At 41.0% G+C, this 22,430-nt stretch overlaps 1 protein-coding gene across 1 annotated transcript in view; it reads right to left on the bottom strand.

The window, feature by feature from the left end:
* Nucleotides 1–22,430, bottom strand: part of LOC119703345 (amine oxidase [flavin-containing] B-like) — a 50,343-nt gene that overhangs the window by 7,886 nt on the left and 20,027 nt on the right. The window contains exons 4-11 of the mRNA XM_038143124.1: nt 12,688–12,792; nt 11,897–11,988; nt 8,677–8,818; nt 7,243–7,392; nt 6,450–6,609; nt 5,627–5,723; nt 4,827–4,880; nt 703–760 (exon numbers count right to left, since the gene is read on the bottom strand). Coding sequence (XP_037999052.1) covers nt 703–760; nt 4,827–4,880; nt 5,627–5,723; nt 6,450–6,609; nt 7,243–7,392; nt 8,677–8,818; nt 11,897–11,988; nt 12,688–12,792 — 858 coding nt within the window. The remainder of the gene's footprint in view (nt 1–702; nt 761–4,826; nt 4,881–5,626; nt 5,724–6,449; nt 6,610–7,242; nt 7,393–8,676; nt 8,819–11,896; nt 11,989–12,687; nt 12,793–22,430) is intronic.

Below are 22,430 nucleotides of genomic sequence, written 5' to 3'. Positions count from 1 at the left end.
GTCTAAAAAACTAGTTAATCTGGCCATTGTAGAGCATAATCCTCCTAATCTGTCAATGTTAATTTATGCTTTGTGCACATACTTTGAGCCATGTAAAGCAAAATTAACCTCCAGTGTATACAGTTGTTTACTTGTAATGTGTACATTGGGTACAAATATACACTGTTAAAAATGCAAAGTGTGGCACTTGCATGGTTCTGTGTACAATATCTTTGTGTTGAAAATCATGTGTTCTCCAGGTTGATGTCTACAACTTTTAACTCTGTAAAATTGTTCTTAAAAGTATAAGTGGCAATAATCTAAGTGTGAGATCACACAAACCCTAACAGTCATTTACCTTTACAGGGAAGAGAAGGCAAGGGAAAGGCAAACCAAAAACAACCCAACAGTGCAGCAGTGGATCTTAACAACTAGTAAGATAGGGGACACAACATGGACAGAGAAGGAAAGCAAGCCTGTCACGTGTGACAGCAGCTGAGGTGGCAAGCACTGAGAATCCCAGCCATGGAGCTGGACAAGAATATAGCAACAAAACCATCTTTTAATGTTTCATTGATGTTCACAAAGCTCGTTCTTATCCTCACTGTCAAACCCAACCCAAGGCTTGCCATAATCTTCTCTCCACTCCCCTAGTGAGGGCAGCAAGTGCTCCCAAAGCAGGTGCCTTTCCCAAAGGTACCTTTTCAGACATTTTGTGCTTACATGTAAAGCTTCCTCTGATCCCAGAACCTTGGCATAGAGCTCACACAGCCTCGTCTTCCTGCGAGAGAAAAGCAACAGAAGACTTCAGTGTGAGGAAAGAGAAAACAAATCACTTCTAATATACCCTGCTTCTAAGAGGGCAAGTGTTGTATCTGCTTGAATTTGAGGTTCCAGCTTTTTATAATCTATCCCAATTCATCAGCCTCTGGATCACCAGAAATAACCCAAGCTCCTGTGCTGCATAAGTGCTGGTTTTCCAGCAGTTTTGCAAGGTGTTCTCATAAGATAACTCCAGCAGCCCAAGCCCCCAGATTACCCAAATGCTCTCCAGCCTGTCAGGAAAAAAAGCAGTAAGGCACTGCACTTTTTTGTCTTGGCACATAGTCTAACTTACAGTTTGTTCCTACAAAGATGCAGGTCTCAATATGCTGCAGCTCTCAGGGAATCAGTACTTCATTCTGTTTTATTTAAAATTTCCTCCTGTTTAAAGTTTATGAGTCTATAAATCATTGAATATACTTCATTCTGCAGCAAACCTCAAGGGCAATTAAGTTTGTTCTTACAAGCCCTTGGGTCTTACTCTTAGCCACGCTGCACTAATTCCCAAAAGCAAGAAGATCAGGATGAAATAACAATTATGGAAAGCAAACTGTGCTCTGGAAAGACAATTACTTCTAGAAGAAAAGCCAGTGCTCCACAAAAAGCCACGCTGGGCACAGAAACACAGGAGTCCCAGCTCTGAAACTGTGAGGGCTGCTCTTCCAGCTATAAAACCATGTGAGGAAACCACACATAATTGCTGCAAGAAGCAACCCAGCTCTACGTGAGCCCAGCCATACCCATGAGCAGCTGAACTCAAAGAACGCTTTGGAAAGAGGATGAAGAGAAACAGGATGACTTAAAGGGCCTTGAAGGTGTCCTCACATGCAGGTTGGAGCTTGAGCAAGAAAGTGAAGGTTGCTACAGTTCAGGAAGAGCCGTGGCCCTGGGGTGGTTTTGCTGCTGGCTGGTGTCAAGCCCAGCAGCAGCAGGGGGAAGGAAACAGCCCCTTCCTTTTGCCCTGGGGCACAGGACAAGGGTCAGCCTCCTCCAGAAGCAGTGACAGGCCAGGAAGGCTCAGAGAGCTCCAGGACCTGAATATGAACATTCCCCTGCAGTCAGGGGTGACACAAACCCAGCAAGAGCCATAAGGAAAAGGGTGATTTCCCAATTTCTCCATAAGTGAGGAGAGCACTGTGCCCTGCAGACCACCAGCACCCACACAGTGCCTGAACAGAACAAAGCCATTTTAACAGCAGGATCCAGCCAAGCCTCTGCTGATGTCTCACAAATGCCATAAATTCCTCTTTTCAGGGCAGGTCAGAAACACCACAGGGCTCCACAGAAAGGTGAGTTATCACCTCGGGACCCATCTGCTCCTCCCAGCACCATGGCAGGGATGAGAGAGACCCATCTAGACCTGCCTGTGCCCTGTCCTTTTTCCACAATGACTTGCATACCCTCCAGGGAGCCTGGAAATGGCATACCAGTGACAGGTAGGTATTGTCACTTGTGGCCAACTGCAGGGCTCCACGGAGGTGCAAGTTCACAGCTGTGTGCTGAGCACATTGCAAACACAGATTAGCTAGTTTAAGATAGCTGGGCAAAGGAAAATATTAAGCTTCAGGTCAAGGGCATCTTCAGACTCTTAAGAAGTGTAGACATTGGAAGGAATTAGTCATCAGTAATAGGGTATTATTTGACATTAAAAAAAAAAACAACAAACCAAACCCAAATGAGCAAACAAAGCAAAACCCAAACCAACAGTTTCTAAAGGATTGAATTGTATCAACATAAATCAATCACTGAGGACATTACCCCTAATAAGGGCAATCTTTCCATCTTGCTGGTCTCTCTGCAAGATATGCACTTTTTTGTCCTAAAGAAGTTTAAAGAAATTCTTATTAATGGACCTGTAGCTAATGCTAGCATGGAACATAATAGCACTACATGGAATATGCTGTGAGTAAAATCCTCATTCCTTGGCTTTGGGCTCAGCTGTGAAATTGCTATAAGCACTAAATGAGGAATGCTATGTCTGGAGCAACCAAGGTAGGCTCTGTTGAGAGTCACACTGTGCCCAATGTGGAGGAAGTGCAGACAGTCAGCTCTTCTCCTGGTCTCTTACTCCACAGCAGTGTGGGATGCCATGGCCTGCACTGCACAGCTCTGAAAGGCAGGGCACAATCTCACCACTGGCACCTGACCTGGGAAGACCAGCTGGGAGGCAGCAATCAAATTTACTTCCTTCAGTCTGGCTTAGCTATAAAAAGATTTCCATCCTCTCCCACAGCTTCCAAGTCATGATTTAGGATAGCTGCCCCAGACTCTACATCCTACTCTGCATTGCCAAGGATTACCAAAACCCTCACCCTGTCCTCAGCACCACGAACGGTGAGCCCAGGTTGTGTTGGTAGCTGAGCACAGCATCTCAGCAAGGTTCACCCTCTGCAGAGTGTCACAAGAATCCTGTGCTCAGAACAGATCCCTCCCTGCAACACCACAGCCCTCATCTAAATTATACAAACTGGTTGCACTCTGAGTGCACACTGGGATAAGGTCTGGGCTCATGTTCCGCCTTCTCCTGTGCCCCAAAATCCACTGGAAGGAGGGTTGTGCTCTTGGGAGGACAGGAGCTGTTCCTGCCTTTCCTGGCTGTGGCCAAGCCTGCTGGAGCCAGAGGCAGCCCTGCTCCAGGGTACAGCCAGCACATTCCATAACCATTCTTTACCAAGGCAAAGTCCTTCCTAGTCCAAGGTTTATTCCACAAAAGTCAAGAGCTCCAAACTCCTGTATAAAACCTGGCTGCTGGCAGCAGAAGAGCCAGGTAATTGTGCCAGTGCTTTTAATGGCCAGGGAAAAGGATGGTGCCTTGCAAACAGCCAGGACAGACCCTAATTTCATAGGAAAGAAAGCTGTTCTGAAGAACTGCAAACGCTCACTTGTATCGAGGGTATTTACACACAGTGTAAGACATCATTTGGTGTTTAGGATGGCTCAAAATTTTGGGCACACCGGGTTTCAGAATACCTACATGACTTTTATCAGCTGGCACCTGCTGGGCCTCTATCTCAAAGCCTCAAATGGACAAAGTGCTTGTCCATTCCTGCCAAAATTAAAAGGGCTCTGTGGTACCAGGCTGTCATTTGAAAAGGCTGGGACATAAACAGCTCCATTTAGACCCATTATCCACAGACTGCCAGACTATCTGGGATGACTGCATCTTCTCTAGTTAGACCAGCTATTACTGTAAAAACGTTTACTTGGGCACACTGCTCCTTTATCGTATTTTAAAATCAAATGTATTTTCTCCCTGTCAAACCAAGGCTCTCCTCATAATCCACAGTTTCTACTTGCAGCTTTGATTTGATCAGATACAGTGAGTCAGTGTGACGGAAAATAAAAAATTACTTTATAAATTCTATTTTAGTATTATATCAAAGAGCACTACGCCATGCAGAGATTTGTTTCAAGAAGACAGTAAAATGACCTTCATCTGTGCCTGAAGGGCAATTTTTCCCCACACTGAGGGTCCAGAGATGGAGGCACCTTTCTGACCCCTTAGTGATGCTGAAGCTTGCTCGTGGCAGCTATAGGTTCAAGTTACACTTAGTTACAGATACTGAAAGGACCCTCCAGGGTGAAGAGAAAATAAAGATAAAATCAAACACAGAGGCCAAACCTTTCCCTTCTGACAAGCTTCTCAAGAGCTCAAGGCACCTGCAGGAAGCCAGGGAGGCAGCAGTAGGAGGAGGAGGCTGGTCCTGGACACCTTCCAGCAGAATATCTACGCTACTTTCATACTGAGCACCTTGGAGCTGTTCCTTAGAAAGAATCACATAAGCAGAGAAGCCTTGTGGGAAAATGAGAACCAGGACCAGAGAGTTTCCAAAGGGCAAGACTTGTGTGGGAATTCCATGGGTCCTTAATCCAAAACTAAGAAAGCATCTTCTTCCTTAATGTCTGCCTACTGGCACAAGCTTACAGACAACTTCCTTCAAATCAGGGCATTTTTTTCCTGCTCTGGTCACTAATAACAAAATTTTGACTTGAATTCCACACAAATCTCCAGGGTTTGTACTTACCTTTCTTCTTTCGTGAGACCTGTCAGTCTTCTGCACTTCCGAGCAAGAATGAAGCTGGAAGACCACAAACAATTTACTCCATTATGCTGCTACATCTCCTGCATTATTTAAAATGCCAATAACTTAGGATGAGATGCTGTGATTCACAGTAATAGCTTTAGGGTCTCTAATAAAAACATCCATTTCACCTTTCTGCATAATGTTCTACCTGCTGCTTGCAGGACTCCTTTAGGAAGGAACCACTCTGAAATTCATGTTAGAATATTTGCATGAGCTGTTTCCCAATTACTTTAATTTCATACAGCCTTGGGTGCAGGCATATAGCAATGACACGAAACCTGGGATTGAGCTGGAAATCGTTTTTTAATAAAACTTTTAAGACTGATCATATTCTCTGGTTGCTAAAATAACCAGAACAAAATAAAATTTAATTCTAGAAAACAAATTTTCATTTAAAGAACTGAAGTACTTAGAAGTACATTTTTGCAATCATCCTCTTTTTCTTCTCTTTCCTTTCCTCTTCTCCAAGTTTGTACTTTGCCACACACAAAGGCAAAAGATTACAGAGATAAAAAGTAGAAAGTTAAGTAGAATTTTTAATTTTTTTAATTAGCAATGAAAACATAGAGAAAAATTTTGAAGTAAAACAATCATGGAAAATTACCATGCACTGAGAAATTCGGCTTTTAATTATTTTTTAAGTATTTTCTTTTAAAAGTATCATGTTTCCCACTCCAATTGTTCCCTCTAAGACAAAATAAAAAGCATTAACTAGACAAGACACTTTCCTTGTCCCTTACCCTATTATGGCAGGAAAGCTGCCATCAGGCTTAGTGTCATCAAGTGTTAGACCAATTGCAGCTTCCTCATCTTCAATGATCATGGTACCACAATACCCTGGTAAGAACAAGGTGGAAAAGCAGCCATGATCCATGAATCAAAACACAGGAGCTTCCAAGAAGTTGTAGAATACTCAGTCACCTCCTGCCGATCCATCCCAAGACTAATAGCCAGAACATGACAGGATCCAGAACCCTCAAGTTCATTTACAAAGGTGGGGAGGGGGTGGGTGATATTTGTAGGCAAACAGATGTGAGCTCGTTATAGCCAATACTGAGAAGTGGGTGTTACTGCATTGCAGTTTGCCTTGGATTCAGTGAATTCCAAAAGAGGAGTCATGATGGAAGCATTCAGCATGTCAGAGGAGCCCAGGATGACTAGCCCAGCTGGCAATGTCTGTGGGAAGACACTTTCAATTACTGCTGACCAGCCTATCCAGAAAGCAGCATTTTTGTAGACCCTTCCATCACACATCAATTGTACCTTTACAACCCTGCACGAGTGAGAGAAGCTCATCCCTTACCCAGGTGCCACTCAAGGAGAGCTCAACAGAACAACCAAGGCAATAAGCAACAGGAATGAATTCTCCCTTCATGACTACCTCCTTTTCTCATTCCCTCACCCACCCTCTCCTCCCAGCCAAATTCTCACGTTTCTCTCACAGGGGAAGGGAAAGAAGGCACAGAAGAATATGATGCCTCCTTCTAAGGTTTAGCATGCTCCGAACAGAGTCTGTTCTGTTGCCAAGTACTCTCTTCCCTCCTTTCCATTAAAATGCAATACCCTTCTGCCTCCAGAAAGTTTCCTTGTAGTACACGATGCACTTGATGACTGAGCCCATGGGGATTCTGTTGATGAGCTGGTTTCTCATTGGGGGCAAAGGTGGGTTGAAATGAATCTTCAAACAAAGAGCTGGGGGAATGGCACTGATCACATATTTGCCCTGGAAAAGAAATTATCTGTAAGTCAAATACATTCTCCCCTACTTCAGCCCAAGTGTACTGCCCTAATGGTCTTGGAGGACATCTGGGGAGGCTGCAGGGTGTATCTTGTGGAGCAATTTTGGCATTTAGCATAAGAACAGCAAAACTAAACCCTCACAAAATGCTGCTCATTAAATACCAAACAAGCATTACATAAACAGCCATCTGTTCAAATGATGGGCAGCTGCCCTTCCCCTGGTGTTTAAAAGAAAGCACTGTGCTCTAAGAGTCCACTGGTCTCCCTTCCATCTGGACTCCTCTGTTACAACTTGGAAGCAAAGCTTGCAGTGTTTTTCACTGAAAGTTTGTTGCTAAATTACATTTTACACCTCACAATAACCCGCTAATTCAGAAGGTAACTGAACACAAAGAGATGCCAGGTAAGGAAAAGTCTGAACCCACACTTTGCTTTTAGGCAGCACTTTAAAGCTCCCACACCACTGTTACTTCAGGACAATGAGAACGTGTGACTTTCTGTCATAGCCACTTAAATCTCCGCTGTACTTTAGTACAGGACTTTGGAGAAGTCCAAAAAGGAAAAACTGAAGGTTTTGTAGCCACCACTAATGACTTCCTACGGGACATGGCATTACCTCATACAGCTCGTGGTCCAGGGTCTCCACGATGACGCCGTCCCCGGACTGGTCGATGCGCACCACCGGCTTGCGCAGCCTCACCCGCCCGCCCAGGCGCTCCATCATCTTCTCACTGATCTGCCCAGAGCCCCCAACAAACTTCCTCTCCTGAAACACAGACACAACAGCTCAGCAGAGCAGCGCTTGTGGAGCGCGTGTCATGGCAAGCATTTCTCTCAGCATTCCAAACAAACCCCCTTCTTCCATTGTTATCGAAATATTTTTGGGAATTTTTGCAGTCTCACCTGGAAATGCACCCATTTTACTTTCTTTTTCCATCAGCTTCTCAAATCCCTCCCATATTTGAACTCCAGTCAGAACTAAAAGTAAAAGTAACCTTGTAAGAAAATCCCTTCTCCAAATGGGGTCTCCAAAAAGATTCTACAGGCCTGTGTGAATCAGCAAGACTTCTGAAAAGTGCTTAAACCTTCAAACCTTTCTCTGAGCTCACTCATCCCTGCAGATCTCTGTGTATCAGAAGCAGGAAACCTGATCCTCATAATAAATAACAAGGTGTAAGAAGTCACACAGCTCACATCAAAAATGTCTGCTGCACTGTGTAATTCAACCCAACTCAAACTCAAATCATCTCTAACATAGTACAGAATTCAAATAATACTTAATTAAACATATTTAACCTAAATTACCTACAGTAATTGCTTATCTGTGCATATTTATGCATTTTAATATGGTTAATGTATTTGCATTTTTATTTATGATTAAATAATTAGCATTTCTAAAAATATATCCATTTCTAACACAATTAGTGAAATTTGAACTCCTCAAGTAGAAGACCATTAACAGAGTAGAAAACCATTAACAGAGTTTTTACTTTCTTCAAATGCAGAAGCAGCTCTAAGGTACCAGATTGCAAACATTTCCAAGCAATACCATATTTAAGCAGGAGTGTTCGTTTTCTTTAGACTGATCTTAAAATCTTAATGGTGTTAATGCTTGGAAATTTGCATCTTAGGAACCCAGCTCTGGGCTACATTTTTAGTATTAACTTGCAGCTGACATTGCCATCTCCATTAAGTGCTTCTGCAGTGCTAAGGATGGCTCCAGCCTCGTGAGAGAAATAAGCATAAGTAAAATTTTCTCTTTTCAATGAGGATAAGCAGAGCAAATGCTTTAATCTTTATCCAAAAAAAGAAAAAAAAAAAAAAGCCAGATACAAATCTGATCCCTGAGGGCAATGCCATCAGTAGGGAGCAATCTTCAACACCAGTTTTGCAAGATCCAGATTAAAGAGTAAATGAACAAAACTAGTTATCAGTGTGCCACTGGCTCAAAAGTCATGAATGCCTCTGGACTAAAATAAACCAGCAAAAAAAATGAAATTAAACCAGGGCCTGCCAAGAGCTGCAGGAGGTGATGGCTGACAGTACCAACCTGGCCCCCGTTGGTCGTTGAGAAAATTCGTGCTGTGCCCCCACACTGCTTCACGTACCACAAAAACCAAAGGGCAGAGACCTCGTGGGGTTCAGAAGTGACATCCACATTCACAAACAGAGTTGCAAAACTCTTGGCAGCTCTGCAACAAAGACATGAAAGCTAGTTAATTTAAAAACAGAATAATGCTGACAAGATTGTTCTTGAGTAGGCAGGAGCCTTTCACTGTGGGGGCAAAGGATTCCTTAATTTCAGCTGAAGTAAGGAATTATCAATTCCTTTTATGAAACATTTTTCAAGTAATCCTGCAAAAAAATATTAATCAAACACTCCTGTATTCCAGACAAATTAGGACATTGAGAGACAAAGCCCAAGATTATATCACTTTAGGCTACTAATGCAAAGTTAGCCTGTCATCCTAGCCTCAGGACTAAGCACAGCAAGCCCTCCTGTCTCCACTGGACTCCAAAACCACCCTGTCCCCAGTTCCTGGGTTACAAACCAGATCTGCATCTCTGTCTGCCCCTGCTGGATGCCCATCCCCTCAAGAACACAGCACAGAGATTATTCAAAACCCACCATAAAAAAAGTTAGGGGTCATTTCTAAGGTAATTATCTAAGATCTGTGGATTAGTCAGCGTCCATTCACTGCCCAATCCTCTGCTAGGGGAGAGTTTTGCAGCTGGAACACAACAAGGAAAGAAATGTAAGTAGGAAGCCATAGCAGAAGTGACAGCATGCATGCCAGAGTCTGGCAAGAAAAAAGAAAGGATACTTTTGTAGCTCAAGTCAGTATTTTAAACAGTGTCCTGGTATCCAGTGGCAATGAACACAGAAACAGAAAATTGACCTGTGTCTGAAAAGGAATCACTGCTTTATGTCCTGTAACCTGTTCTTTCACAGCAGCTCTACTGTAAATTACTGTGTAAGCCTGTACAAGATTTTGGGGTGCACTAAGACAGAGCTAATTAAGGCTCAGGGAAATACTCCTCCTGTTATAAGTAAATCCTTCCCTCTGCCTTCACTCTGAGGAGGAGTTTAAAGACACATGGACAGGACCAGGGATTCTCAGTTTAACTGCATTGTAACTAATTGGGATGAGGATTCTAGAGATACTTCATATGCAAAGCATCAAAGCCAGTGTAGAATCCACTTCTGGTTGCTTCTTTCTTTTTTTTTTAGTTTTCAAACTTTAAAGAACAAAAAAAAGTAATTCTAACATACTGTTTCAAATAACACTAGATCTGTACAGAAAAAGAAATCTTCTTTCCTTTCTAAAAATGCAAAGTCCCACTCAAGTACAAAGCTGGTCCATTTTCTGAAATATGGGTGCATTTTGAATTCATTCCTGACAGCCAAAGTAATACAGATTTTTTTGGTAAGCTTTTCATCTGTATAAACACATACTGTAAAATACTATTAGCTCTATGAGATATTTTGCCTAATGTATATGTGTTTATTAATACTTTATAAGCAAATGCTATTACATAGGGGTTACACTCTACCAAATTCTGCCACCTTCTCCCATTGCTTTTCAACTCCCAATGTTTTATCTAGAAAAGGCAGTATGATTTCAACCAAGAGCGCTCAGGTTATTTCCAGCATGCAGCTCTAGCCAAAAGCAAACCTGTACAGTCTGTTAGATAAGAGGAAAGAGTAAAAGATTGCCCTTCTGGATCATTACCTTCCAGGGTGGGACATTTCTGCAGCATGCTACCTCAGTCTTGAACAAAGAGAGCAAATCAAGCCAAGATGCACTTATAAAATCTGAAAAGCATCTTCAGCTTATGCCAATATTCAGGTAAAATGTCAAGTCTTATTCCATCAGAGCTGGGAAAAACATGACTGTAGTCACATGAGCTTTTGGATGTTGAGTGAGCACCGGTTAGGAACCAGAAGATTCCAAGTTTTTGGACAACAGCCTGTTGTCCATTAACAACCACAGAACCACAGAATGGTGAAAGAACTTAAAAGTGTCCTTTATCACTTCCAGCTCCAACCTCCCTGTCATGGGCAGAGACACCTTCTACTAGACCAGATGACTTCCAGCCTGCCCTTGGACACTTCCATGGATGGGGCAGCCACAGCTTCTCTGGGCAACATGTGCTTTACATGTGCCACTCTTGTGGCACAAAAATTCTTCCAAATATCAAATTTAACCCTGCTCTCTTTCACTGTAAACCCAGAACCCCTTGTCCTATTACTAATGTCCTTGTTCAGTCCCTCTCCAGCTCTCCTGTAGCCCCTTTAGGCGCTGGAAGGTGCTCTAAAGTCTCACTGGAGCCTGATCTTCACCAGGCTGAAAACTCCTCTCAGCCCATCTTCACTGCAGAGGTGCTCCAGCCCTCAGATCATCTTTGTGGCCTTGTCTGAACTCACTCCAACAGGCCCAACACAAACAACAAAGGCCATGTTGCTCTCTAGAGGCTGCCTGAAGCCTTAAAATGCCCCATAAAAATGTCAGTGACAGCACCAGTGCTAGTGGGCACTAACAGGTTTCTTCACCAAGCTCCAGCTCACGGCAGCCACATGTCAGACACTCAGCAATTCTGAAGAGGCTGCTGTAGAAATCAATCTGTTCTTCAGCAACCAGGACTAATGGGCTTTTTTTTTTTTCTCCAGTGAGAAGAAAAACAATCAAACTGCTGTTGAATGGCAAGTAAAGAAAAATTGCTTTGATGTATACATAAAAACAGGAAGCATTTTCAGTTTCCCTATAGTGCAACAGCTAAACAATAGAATGATGAGTTCTAAAGTGATTTAGTGCTACTGAAAGACAAATGTTATCTTTACAGCACTTTGGTAAAATCAGCTGCTCCAGCACAGAATAAATGCGTGTTGTTCCATCAAGAGTTTGATTCAAAACCTGCTGAAACCATGACACTTTTCTCTGAAAGGCTGAACACACAGTAAAGAGCAGGAAAGTGCACATAACAGATTAGGGTACTATCCATCTCTTCATCTCTTCAGAAATAACCCTTCCCAAATATATTTTATTTTTATTTTTATTTTTGTCTAAAAAATTAGGGAAATGTAACAGAATCTACTGAGTGTGCTGACAGGTGTCATGGTCCATTATTACAGGACTTTCTCACCCCTTTTCTTTAAAAGGGCTGCCTTTTAGTGATAGCTGTGTCTGTTTGAAAAGCAGTAACGCTTATTTAGAGCTCTAAGGTATATAAATATAAGCCATTATATTTCCCATTACAAAGTTTCTTACTTTGTCCAGCATATTTTATCTATGAAATCTTGCATAGTCATTTTGTCCCATTCTTCTGCACGTGGAGCCTTCCATGGAGCTTCATTGGGAATCTAAGGAGACATAAAGAAAAGCATTTATCAGCAAGTGAATGAGTGCCAAAGAAATACAAATAATCTTGTCTTAAAATGCTAATTCAGCCCGCAAACTTCTGGCAGGTAACACTGAACTTAACAGAGAATGCTTTTGGGGGAGGGGGTTTGTTTGCTTGTTTTAACATTATTCTTTTGTTTTAGATTGAAAAATAGAGAACAATTTTAGAGTTAAGAAATGTCTCTAAGTTATTCCATATCTCTCATATTTATCTAGACAAGTAAGAACAACCTCTTCTCAAATTTTCTAGCTCAGTCAATGGAAAACTGGTAAAACACTAGAACAAGACAAGAATGAATACTACACAAGTTGAATTTCAGGCTAGAAAAGGGCAAATGTTTGAGTTCTGCAAGCCTTTTAAAACATTACTTACCAAATCATCAAGAAAAGTGGTAAAAGTCAATCACAGGCATAAAGCTTGACATTCCCATTACGGGAAAAACAAAGGGATGTGTGCAGACAGCCTCAGCAGCACAGGATTCAGAGGAGCTTGCCAGGAGGCCACTCTCAGATGTGCTCTGGCCATCAAAATGTGTGGCTGCTCTTGCCACCACTGGGCTTGTTCAAGGCAGAGCAGCTTTGCCGGTCTGCACCCCAATCCCTTCCCTCTGCCCCTCATGACAAGCTGAGCTGACTCAGCTGCAATGCTCATGCCATACCTCCTTTCCCATTTCATCCATGGTCCTCCATAGGTTGTTGTAGTCCAGGTAGGCCAAGGGATTCCACATAGGAGGGAATGGGCCTTTAAAGGTGTAAGATTTACCCTAAAGGATGAAAAACAAATAAAAACATCATTAAAAACCCCAGAAGATAATCATAATCATGGCTCCATGCGAGGGAAGCAGCACCAAAAGGTGAAGTGTTCACAAAAAGCACAAATTTAATCAATCCATGTGACAGCTTCTGATGGGTCACTGTCTGGATGTGCAGGACAGGACAAAAACACAGGAGGTTCCTTCTCCACTTCAGGAAATGCTTGTTCACCATGAGGGTGCCTGAGCACCAGCACTGATTGCCCAGAGAAGCTGTGGTGTCTTCCATCCTCGGAGATACTCCAAGGTTACCTGAACATGATCCTGGAAAGCAGCTCTAGGGGGTTATTCTGTTATTCCTGTTCTTCTGAATGTGCAATTTAGTGTGATACACAGCTGAATTAGCAAGTCAGACTTCAGCAAGCCAGTGCAGAACTGATACTTTACCTCCAAAGCTTCACATTTGGCACTTCTGGGCAACCAAACTAACACCCTGCAGTAGAGTCACTAACATCAGACCAAAAAAAGAAGAGATGAAACAGCATTGTTTGACTGAGTTGAAAAATTGGTTATTCACTACTGAAAAGGATATATATTTATTTCTTTATTCATTTAAATTTTTTCCCTCCTAATTGTTCATAAAAAACTTAACTGTTAATCGCATTTAGCAGTTTGGGGTTTGTTTTTTTTTTCCTTTCAAAATCAGACAAAAGTAGTTGTGGTAACCTTTATTATACACTGAATCATAGCTCAGAGACCTTCCTGGGAAAACAAAAAGTCTCAGCTAACCTAAAAAACTTACCAGCACTGCAGAAAATGTAGCATTTTCTGAGTAGATTTATTCTTCTAGCCCAAGACCCCTAGCTGTAAATTACAGAGTGGGACAGTGTGACCAACACCAATGTCCTAATTACATAATTACATATTTAACAGTCAGATTTTTTGTATCTAAATCTCCATTACTAGATGTTCAAAAAGTCTAGCTTAATTAAGAGTGGAAGACAACAGCTAATTTGTAGAGCTGTTTTATTTACATGGGATTTCCCTGTCTGACTATATGGATGGCAGTTTAATAGCTTTAAAAATTCACAAAGAAAAGCTCATTAGCATTATCTGGGTACTTTTTTTCTTTCCACAATGCATTATGGAGTCCGTAAGACAGATAAATAATACAGACCATATTGTATGCCACAGCTGATTTTTCAAAATTTATATTAAATTATGTATTTAAGTGTGCACTGCATGAGCATGAATGTCAAACAGTAGAAGTACTAACTTTTAATAGATATTTGATGCAGTGCCACACCAATCCATCATTAAAAGAAGTATTTACACTGGCTTAACAAAATCATACTGCACCAAGATTTAATATTTATAACCAGGTAACAACAACAGCAACAGTGTCTTTTGGAAGAGAAGTATCCAAAGACCACTTACTCAAAGAAATGTCAGGCTTGATTTGATTTAGGCTCTTTATTAATACTGTGAAAGAAGGGACAGAGAGCACATTATTCAAACCTGCAGGTGTCTGCAAGCACCAGAAGATACAGTAAAAGGGCACAAAGGGATCCTGAAACACTCAAAACTTGGTCTAGATATAACAAAATGAGATACAACTTTGAAAAATGCTGGCTAATAACTTTGAGGACTTTCAATTCAAAGAGAAGGATACTCAATCGGTAAGAAAAAAAATCAAAACTATGAATAAGAGAAAATTAGTTTACAAAACTCCCAAAGAGGTCAGAGAAAGTGAAGAAGAAACTATTTTTTCACCCAGTCTTTATGGACAGAAGACCCTAATGGTATCCTTGTCAAAAACACCAAAGCAATGAAAGTTAGGAAGAAAGCAAAATGGAGAGGAAAGGATTTAATTCTTTGGTAAATGGACAAGAAGCAACTACAAGGCAACAATTTGATTCTGCAGTGCTTTGGAGGATAAATTATGGCTTTTACAATGCCAAAATAAAATTTTCAGAAGTTTTCAATCAAAAGTTTTGTCACAGCCAGAGTAGATCTCCAGTCACTTCATGTGCCAGAGGTTCCAAGGTTGAAAGCCTTCTAGTGAACTTAGCACTTCCAATTTAAGGATGGACATTATGGCACACATTCACCCAGAAAATGGAGGGTTGTCCTTATTTTTTTTTTCATTCAGCATGACATCAAAGTGCATTTCTACATTTTTTGTACTCAACTGTATGAAAATATTGGAATCGGGAAAACAAAATCTGGAATTAGGAAAATTAATCCCTGTAGATGGAGATGAACAGAAAAACTTTGCTTCATCAGAGGCATTTAGTTCCAGCGGGAACATCTGGGTATTACTATGGAATCTCTTCATATGGAATCAATTTACACTGGGGCACACATCAATTCATACTTGGCTGCCAAAGGGCTGTGAGAGAAGAGCAAAACCTCTCAGACCAATTGCCTTCCTGTCCCATGTGATAACATCTGAACCAGGCTGGAAATCATCTTTTAGATATTTGGGGCACATTAAAATTCCATAACTGGCCCTATGACCTCAAAAAATCAGTTTTACTGTGGCTTCTTCTGCACTCTGGAGCCTTCACTAGTGTCAGCATCCTGTAAGTATTCCAAAGCCAGAGCTTATCAGTTTGATTTCAAGTACCTGCTATTTCCCAAATTTAGGTTATGAAACAAGCATTCTCCTGTGCTCAAGAAAACTAGGACAGCATCAGAATGGGTTATTCTAATTATTGATTTTGTTCTGAGCTTCCTGGTCTGCCAGAGGCAACCCTAACCCAGTTATCCCCTCCGAGTGAACTCAAGTCATGAATTCCCTGTGGTGCTTCCTCATGAGCGCACGGCTAAGAGACACACAAACCATATTTCTGTTTCACTGTTCTTCTATTTCACTGCATTTGAACTGCCAAAAGCAAAACCTTGGCTATGTCTCTTGTGTAGGAGTCTGGGGTGGTAAGTCTCATAAAGAACATGAACAAACTCCTACCTGAAAAAAATAAAAACAGCCATCAAAGTTAGCGAATTTCCTGTGAAAGTTACTTCCAAGAGCTCCTAAGGCATCTCCTAAGGCCTGATCCTTATTTCTTGCACAAACAAAACTCCAAGAGCTGTCAATCAGAATTTTGTTTGAGAAGAGACTGCCAGACTAGGCTCTGCACAGAAGCAAAATTAGCAGCAGCAAAGAAAGACTACAGATGGCTCTGAGTAGTTACCAACAAACCAAAACACTTCAGCTTCACTTGTGCTGAATTTGCATTTTTGCAAACACAAAAACCTTTTTGATATTTAGACAAAATTCGCTTATTTGCTGGGAATAGCATTCTCTGTGCCTCCTGGTGGTGTGTAATCTTCAAAGAATAACAAGGCACTTGCACGCCCCAAGGTGCACAAAACATTTCCTTTTCTAATATTTTTATAACTAAATCAGAGCTGTACGAAACCGTCAACAATAACCATCCCTTCCAATCATTTGACATGGTATTTCAACACCAGTTCTAGGATGCTCAGAAGTATTTCTTACCCTTTTTTTATTTGCATATAAAATTTTAGAAAGGGGTTTCATGATGCCACTTGCAATGCTCCAAAAAAACCCACAACAGCAGCATCAGCAGTTGCAGATCTACCTGCCATTGCACGGATCACTTGCTGCTCACAAAGGCTGTTGCTGCAGTGGGGGCTAAAGCTCACTGAAGAAGATGAAACTAAAGGGAGGAAACTCTTGCAACCCAGCTGTCCCAGGAATAAACCAGCAGGGAAATGAGAAACCCAGTGTTTGTCACAAACTTTACAATTCCCAGTAGATTTTCCTCAGCCGTCTGCTTCACGTCAACCAACATTCGCCTGAGTTACAATGAACCCGTGTGAGTCGTGCAGAAATAAGATTTCTTTATACATCAGGTCTATTTTTGCTCAAATAGCTGACTTAAGAAATTGGTTATTACAAAGGGAAAAACCCTACAACATGACAACTGAATATCAGCAGCCCCTTGAATATCAGCCCCAGCACTCAGGAGGGCACAGGGTCCAGATCTCACGTGCCTTCTCCTGTGAAGGTGACAGTGAGCAAATGCTTAGCTGTGATAGGACTGCCAGGAAATATCAGTGTCTCAATGCAGAGTGGGATTCTCAGGAGAAAACCTGCTTTTTCAGGCACAGGACAACTTCAGGCTCCCCTAAACATTATGTACCCAGGTAGTGCCAGAGTGAGATGCAGCACTGTGAACTGAAACCCCTGGTGACAATGATCCATGCATTTTTCATAGCACAGTATAAACATCTTATAAATAAAGTTAGCTCTCGCTGAGCACAGATATTCCCTCAGCTAAAACATCTAAACCTTGGACTAACTGTGGCTCACTTCACCAAGACTGTCACTCTGCATGTTAATTCACAGCCACACAGGTTTATTGGCACGTAGTGCCCTCTGCTGATTCACAGCACTGGTACAGCACACATCCTCAGTTTTCTCAGATTAAAATCCCAGCAATGTCATTCATACAAAGCTCAGGAACCATAAAACCCCAAGCTGTGACAAGGAAAATCAGAAACAGAAAAGCATCACTTCAGGCTGTAACCCTGTACCTGTCTCAGATGCTGTTTCTCATCTTCTGCCTTATGGAAAAGTATAATTTTGGTTTGGTTTTTTGGGGGGTGCTTTTTGGGGTTTTGTGTGTGTGTGTTTATTTGTTGTTTTTGGGGGTGCATGTGTTGTTTGGTTTTTGGGGGTTTGTTAGTTGGTTGGGGTTTTTTTTTTGTTTTTAATTATTAACATCTAACAAGACATTTTTGAGACTGAGCCTCTTGTATTGTTCTCAATTAAAAAATGGAAAGTAGCTGGACCAAAATGAGAGGAATTTTACATCCTGTTTAGAAGCTGTAACAGAGCTGAGCCTCAATAAAACTCCCTTCACTGCAAAATTTGTGCAGGATCTCAAATGCTCAGCTAGTTACTATATTGACAGATATTCTAAAGGTAAGAAGATCTGTAGGTTAGAAAATTTATTTGCAGCAGAAAAAAAACCCTTATAACTGATGGTGCAAAGCTAGAACATCAAAACATGCCAAAATTTCATGCAAATATCTTTCAATATTTAATTTGAGTTCATCAGCTGTGGATGCCAACACGTCTTGGGAATTTCATTAAGAAAACTAATTCCATTTTAAGTGTTGCAGAGCCAGACACAGTGGCTTGAAATACGCTTTCTGAAAAGGAAAGGAGTTAATTGGGAACAATTTGTTTCTGTATTATGGAAATAATACATGTTTCTGTATTATGGAAATAAAGTCTATCTTCGCTCTGCTGCATTGGTCAGGTAATCTGTTAAATACTTGTCATACTTGAAAAAAAGCAGAATTAGAGAAACACCACTGAAGTGATAGGGAAAGTGAAATTGAAGATCTTGAGGATCTGCTCTGAATTTAAAGTCTACATATAACTATATATACAAATAACTATTTGTTCCAATCAGCTCTGAAAATAATTAACCAACTCTCCTTCCTACTAGAATGAGATTTTTTTTTGCTTTCAGACACTGAAAAACACCTTTAGAAAAAACATTAAGGTATCTTATGAAGCACAGATTTATAGGGACTTTGCTTCTAAATACTTTTTGATACTGGGCTTGTATGTGGCTTTCAACACCTGAATTAAACCAGTCAACAAAATGGATAAAATCAGTTGAAAACTGTTCAGTATTTCTAGTCTTCCTTTTAGTCTTAAGTCTTCCTTCCCTTCTAAAAAGCAGATAAATGGGGCATAAATAAATGAAAACAAAAGAAAAGCGAGGATTCATTTGAAAGAAAGCCTTCAAAAGAGCATCTGCCCACAGCATAACTGAGTAGATACACTGTCCCACAGCTAGAACACTGGGTTTATGTAGAATGTGACTGTGGGGTCACTAAAAACATGAAAACTTACATAAAATTTTACAGACACATGAAACCCAATATGCTCAGCCAGTTGTTCTAGTATTAAATATACATTTCTCCAATTCTGTTTTCCTGTAGACATTAATCAGCTTCTCAAGGGAAACAAAAATCAGTTCTACAATCAGATGCAATGAGGCTTTTCTCCCAGCAGCCTCAATTAAATGATCTAGGTGGGAGCACAAGTCCTTCTCCTTGTCTCCTCACCAACAGCCTGTGGAGTCTGGGAAAGCTAACACTCAGGAAGATTTTTTTCCCCTCAAATTTAATTAAGGAATGCATACTTTAGTCACAGTTCATTTTTCTTACTGCTTTCATCCTCATGCTACCATTAGGTCACAGCTTCCAGCCTTGCATTCAATCTTCCTGATCAATACACACCCTTAGCAAGACCCTGCTTTACAGCCCCCCTTAAAAGAGATCACTTTGCAGATTTGCTGTCCATCATTGCCTCTTTTAAGCTGCTTGGATACAAATATCTATATTTGAATTTAAAAAGTCCTGATTTGGAAATTTCTTCTTGAAAATACTGCTAGCTGGCTGGCATGGAGAAAAGGGAAGATGCCCCTCTATTTACAGGGCAGATCCAGTGAGACCAAACAAGTCCAGCTTTTCCTATACTCCTGCCAAAAGCTGCTCTTCATTCTCTGACTGGAGGACGTCCCTTCTGTGTGTCTGGAAGATGCTTTCACCAACTTGAGTCTGGTCAACCTCAGACTCACTTTTGAAGATACAAGTGGGTGGGATAATGACACAGCATCTTGTGGCAGGAATGTCTGCATCCTCATCTCCAGTAAAGAGTTAAAGTAACATAGATCTGTGTTCCAGTAATGACATGTGACACTATCATGTGCCACTGCAGCAATTTAAGTGTCTTTGAATTTACTTGGCTTCCCTTTCAAGACACCAGATGCCCAGCTTCTTCAACATTCAGATGTCTTCTTCCCAGTTTCCCAAATTCTTGTTCACAAATTGTCACCAAAAAGGAGAGAAAACAAAAAACAAGAGGCTATTTCACCTCCATGAAACTGATAGCTACTGAGTCTCACAGCCTTTCCATTCTCTGACTGCACTCTAATTGAGATATACAAAGAACAATGAAATCACTTTTATCAATTCATTCAAAAATGCATTTAAGCAGTCATGTTCTATACCACAGACTATGCCAGAAGATACTGCCCTTGGACTTGCAGACAAGGCAGATGAAAAGCTTAAATAAATCATATTGCTTAGCTTCAGTGCATATATCACAGATATCACAGAAGAAACACCACTAAATTCTGCAGCTTTAGACACAGCAGTCACTTACCCAGCTGCTAATTAAATCCCAATACAACACGACCATCATATTTCTAATTCATGAACAAGACCACTGCAAGCTGCATTTTAATAAGCACAATAGTGATGAAAATGAATGACACCCAAGAGGGCTGTACAATTTTGTTCTGCAAGTCTACTGTAGATCAGTAGGCAACCTGGCAAAATCAGTTCAGATTTGGGGTCCTGGTTAAAAGTACTGTGTGCATAGGATTAAATATTCACCTTCATGAGGTGCTGCAAGCAGGGCTCACATTATCACTCTCCCCAGAGCTGTCAATTATTTATCCTTGTATGAAAGTGGTGCCAAACTTCAAGTGGGCATGACATGCATTCAGACACCTCCAGCCAGTGCTGCTGGCAGAGGGAGGAACATGAGGAAACTCCAACCTCTTACAGGGAACTTAACTGAGGGAATGATGGGGTGGCAAGTTGCTGTCAAGAAATTATCCAGTAACTGGGGAGGGGATGCTTCATGTTTCCCCCGGCATCTTAACCTGAACGACCCCCAAGATGGGTGCTGGGGCCTTTGTGGTGCTAAAGAAACAACTCAATTATAACCACAAGTGGAATGTTTCAGGTGCAACAGGCTGTGAAAATAGCCAGCTACCTCAGCCAGCTGTTAGCACTATCCACAGCCTGCCCTGAGACAACACAGAGATTAGAAGCAACAAGTGTTTCTACCATTTTTTATAACATGGAATTTGCAGGAAGCATCAGAGGCATTATGCCATAAAAAGATCTGGTAGGAAATAGGATCAGAGGATGTTCAGTTGGCACCACAGAGTGGATCATCCTCACAGCACACAAAGGAATCATGTAAAAACATTCATTGGGCAAGCCATTCATACAAAGAAATGTTTCCTCATGGGGATTTGGGATAGCAGAGCAAACCAGCTGCACAGTTATCTCGGAGAATGAACCTGTGTTACAATTGAAAATATGGTAAATTTGTGTTTTAAAATGCAGAAAGTTGGCATGGCTAATCAGACTCCACAGAAGTGAACTACAGCTTGAATTTACAAGGAAAATCTGTTAATTAAACCCCCACAATAATTGGCATGTTTTCATACTTCATTCTTTCCAGAGACTGTTACATGGTAAAAATTCCTTGGACTACATGCTCTTAGCTTTGCTTTTTTAAAAGACAAAAGCTGTCAGGTTGTTGAGGAAAATAAACACCACTAGTCAAAAGTTGCAAATGTTCATATCTAAGGTAGGATCCTGAATTCTCTCCTGGGCAGCTAAGAAGTTATCCCATTTTAAGAAGCATTTTTACAGATTTTACATCTGCCTACCAGTCCAGTGGGAGAACTGTTAGGAGCCGATGACTTCTCAGACAGTTCTGCTTTTGCTTCTTAAATCTGGATTGATGAACCTAATTTCAGTCAGGCTATTGAAAAATCAATGGTGTTCAGGCAGCAATTTGCCTACCAAATACTACTTACAGAGCTACACTAATTTTCTCACTAAGGCTGATAAACCAGTATTTACAAAAATGAAAAGAACATACTAATCTCTTTTCAAAGACCATGAAAAAGGCTGCTTAACAAGTGGAGGGAAAAGAAAAAAAAAAGTAGAGCAAGAAACATAATTTTGAGTTTCTGTGAAGATATCACACATAATATAAGCAAGACCAAAAATGATCTCACAATAGAACCTGGCATTAAAAAAGATTAAAGGAGAAAAGAACCATGCAACCCAATCAAGCTGGTAAAGCCTAATTAGCAGAGACCCACCCAGAGATCAACAAAATGCATTCTTTTCATTTTGTAGTACAAAGAAGATGCATATATTACTTGTATTAAAAGCCTCTAAAATGAATTTAATTAACTATGAAAGGCTTTATTTTGCCTTTGGGTATAAGAAAAACCAGCGGCTGATTTTACAAGATGCACTGTGATGCCTGATTTTTGTGCAGCAAAAGAAGAATCAAAACCTTCAGGTTTCATTGCCTCTCTGGGCTCAGATAATTTTGTGGTCCAGAATTTAATTACATTTGACCACAGTCACAAAGCTTGGGTCAGCATGTGAGTTCAAATTCACACAGGGGACACAGCCTTTTGTGTACTTTGAATCTACAATTTGGGAGCACTGCCTAGATTTCAAGGAGCCCACGAGCACTGTTCACTCTCAGGGAAACCATGGACAAGCCACATGGCTCAGAAACCTGCAAGGAATGTGTCGAAGATACATGAAATGCTAAAGATTTGGCCACAAGACAGTGCATATGTTTATTATATAGTGCTCACATGCCAATTATTTAACTGTGAGTAATTCTTCAACTATGCTAATGATTCCCTACAATTGTATAAACACAGGAGAAAAATGGAAATAAAGGATTTTAAGTGAATGAAATCATGAAATGCAAAGGATGTGCTACTAACTGTGAAATTGTCTCTGCTCTTTACCTCTTCCTTGGC

The sequence above is a fragment of the Motacilla alba genome, chromosome 1 (genome assembly GCF_015832195.1).
Source record: "Motacilla alba alba isolate MOTALB_02 chromosome 1, Motacilla_alba_V1.0_pri, whole genome shotgun sequence".
Classification (NCBI taxonomy): Eukaryota; Metazoa; Chordata; class Aves; order Passeriformes; family Motacillidae; genus Motacilla; species Motacilla alba.
Note: the sequence above shows the minus strand (reverse complement) of the source record. Positions and strands in the feature narration are given on the sequence as shown.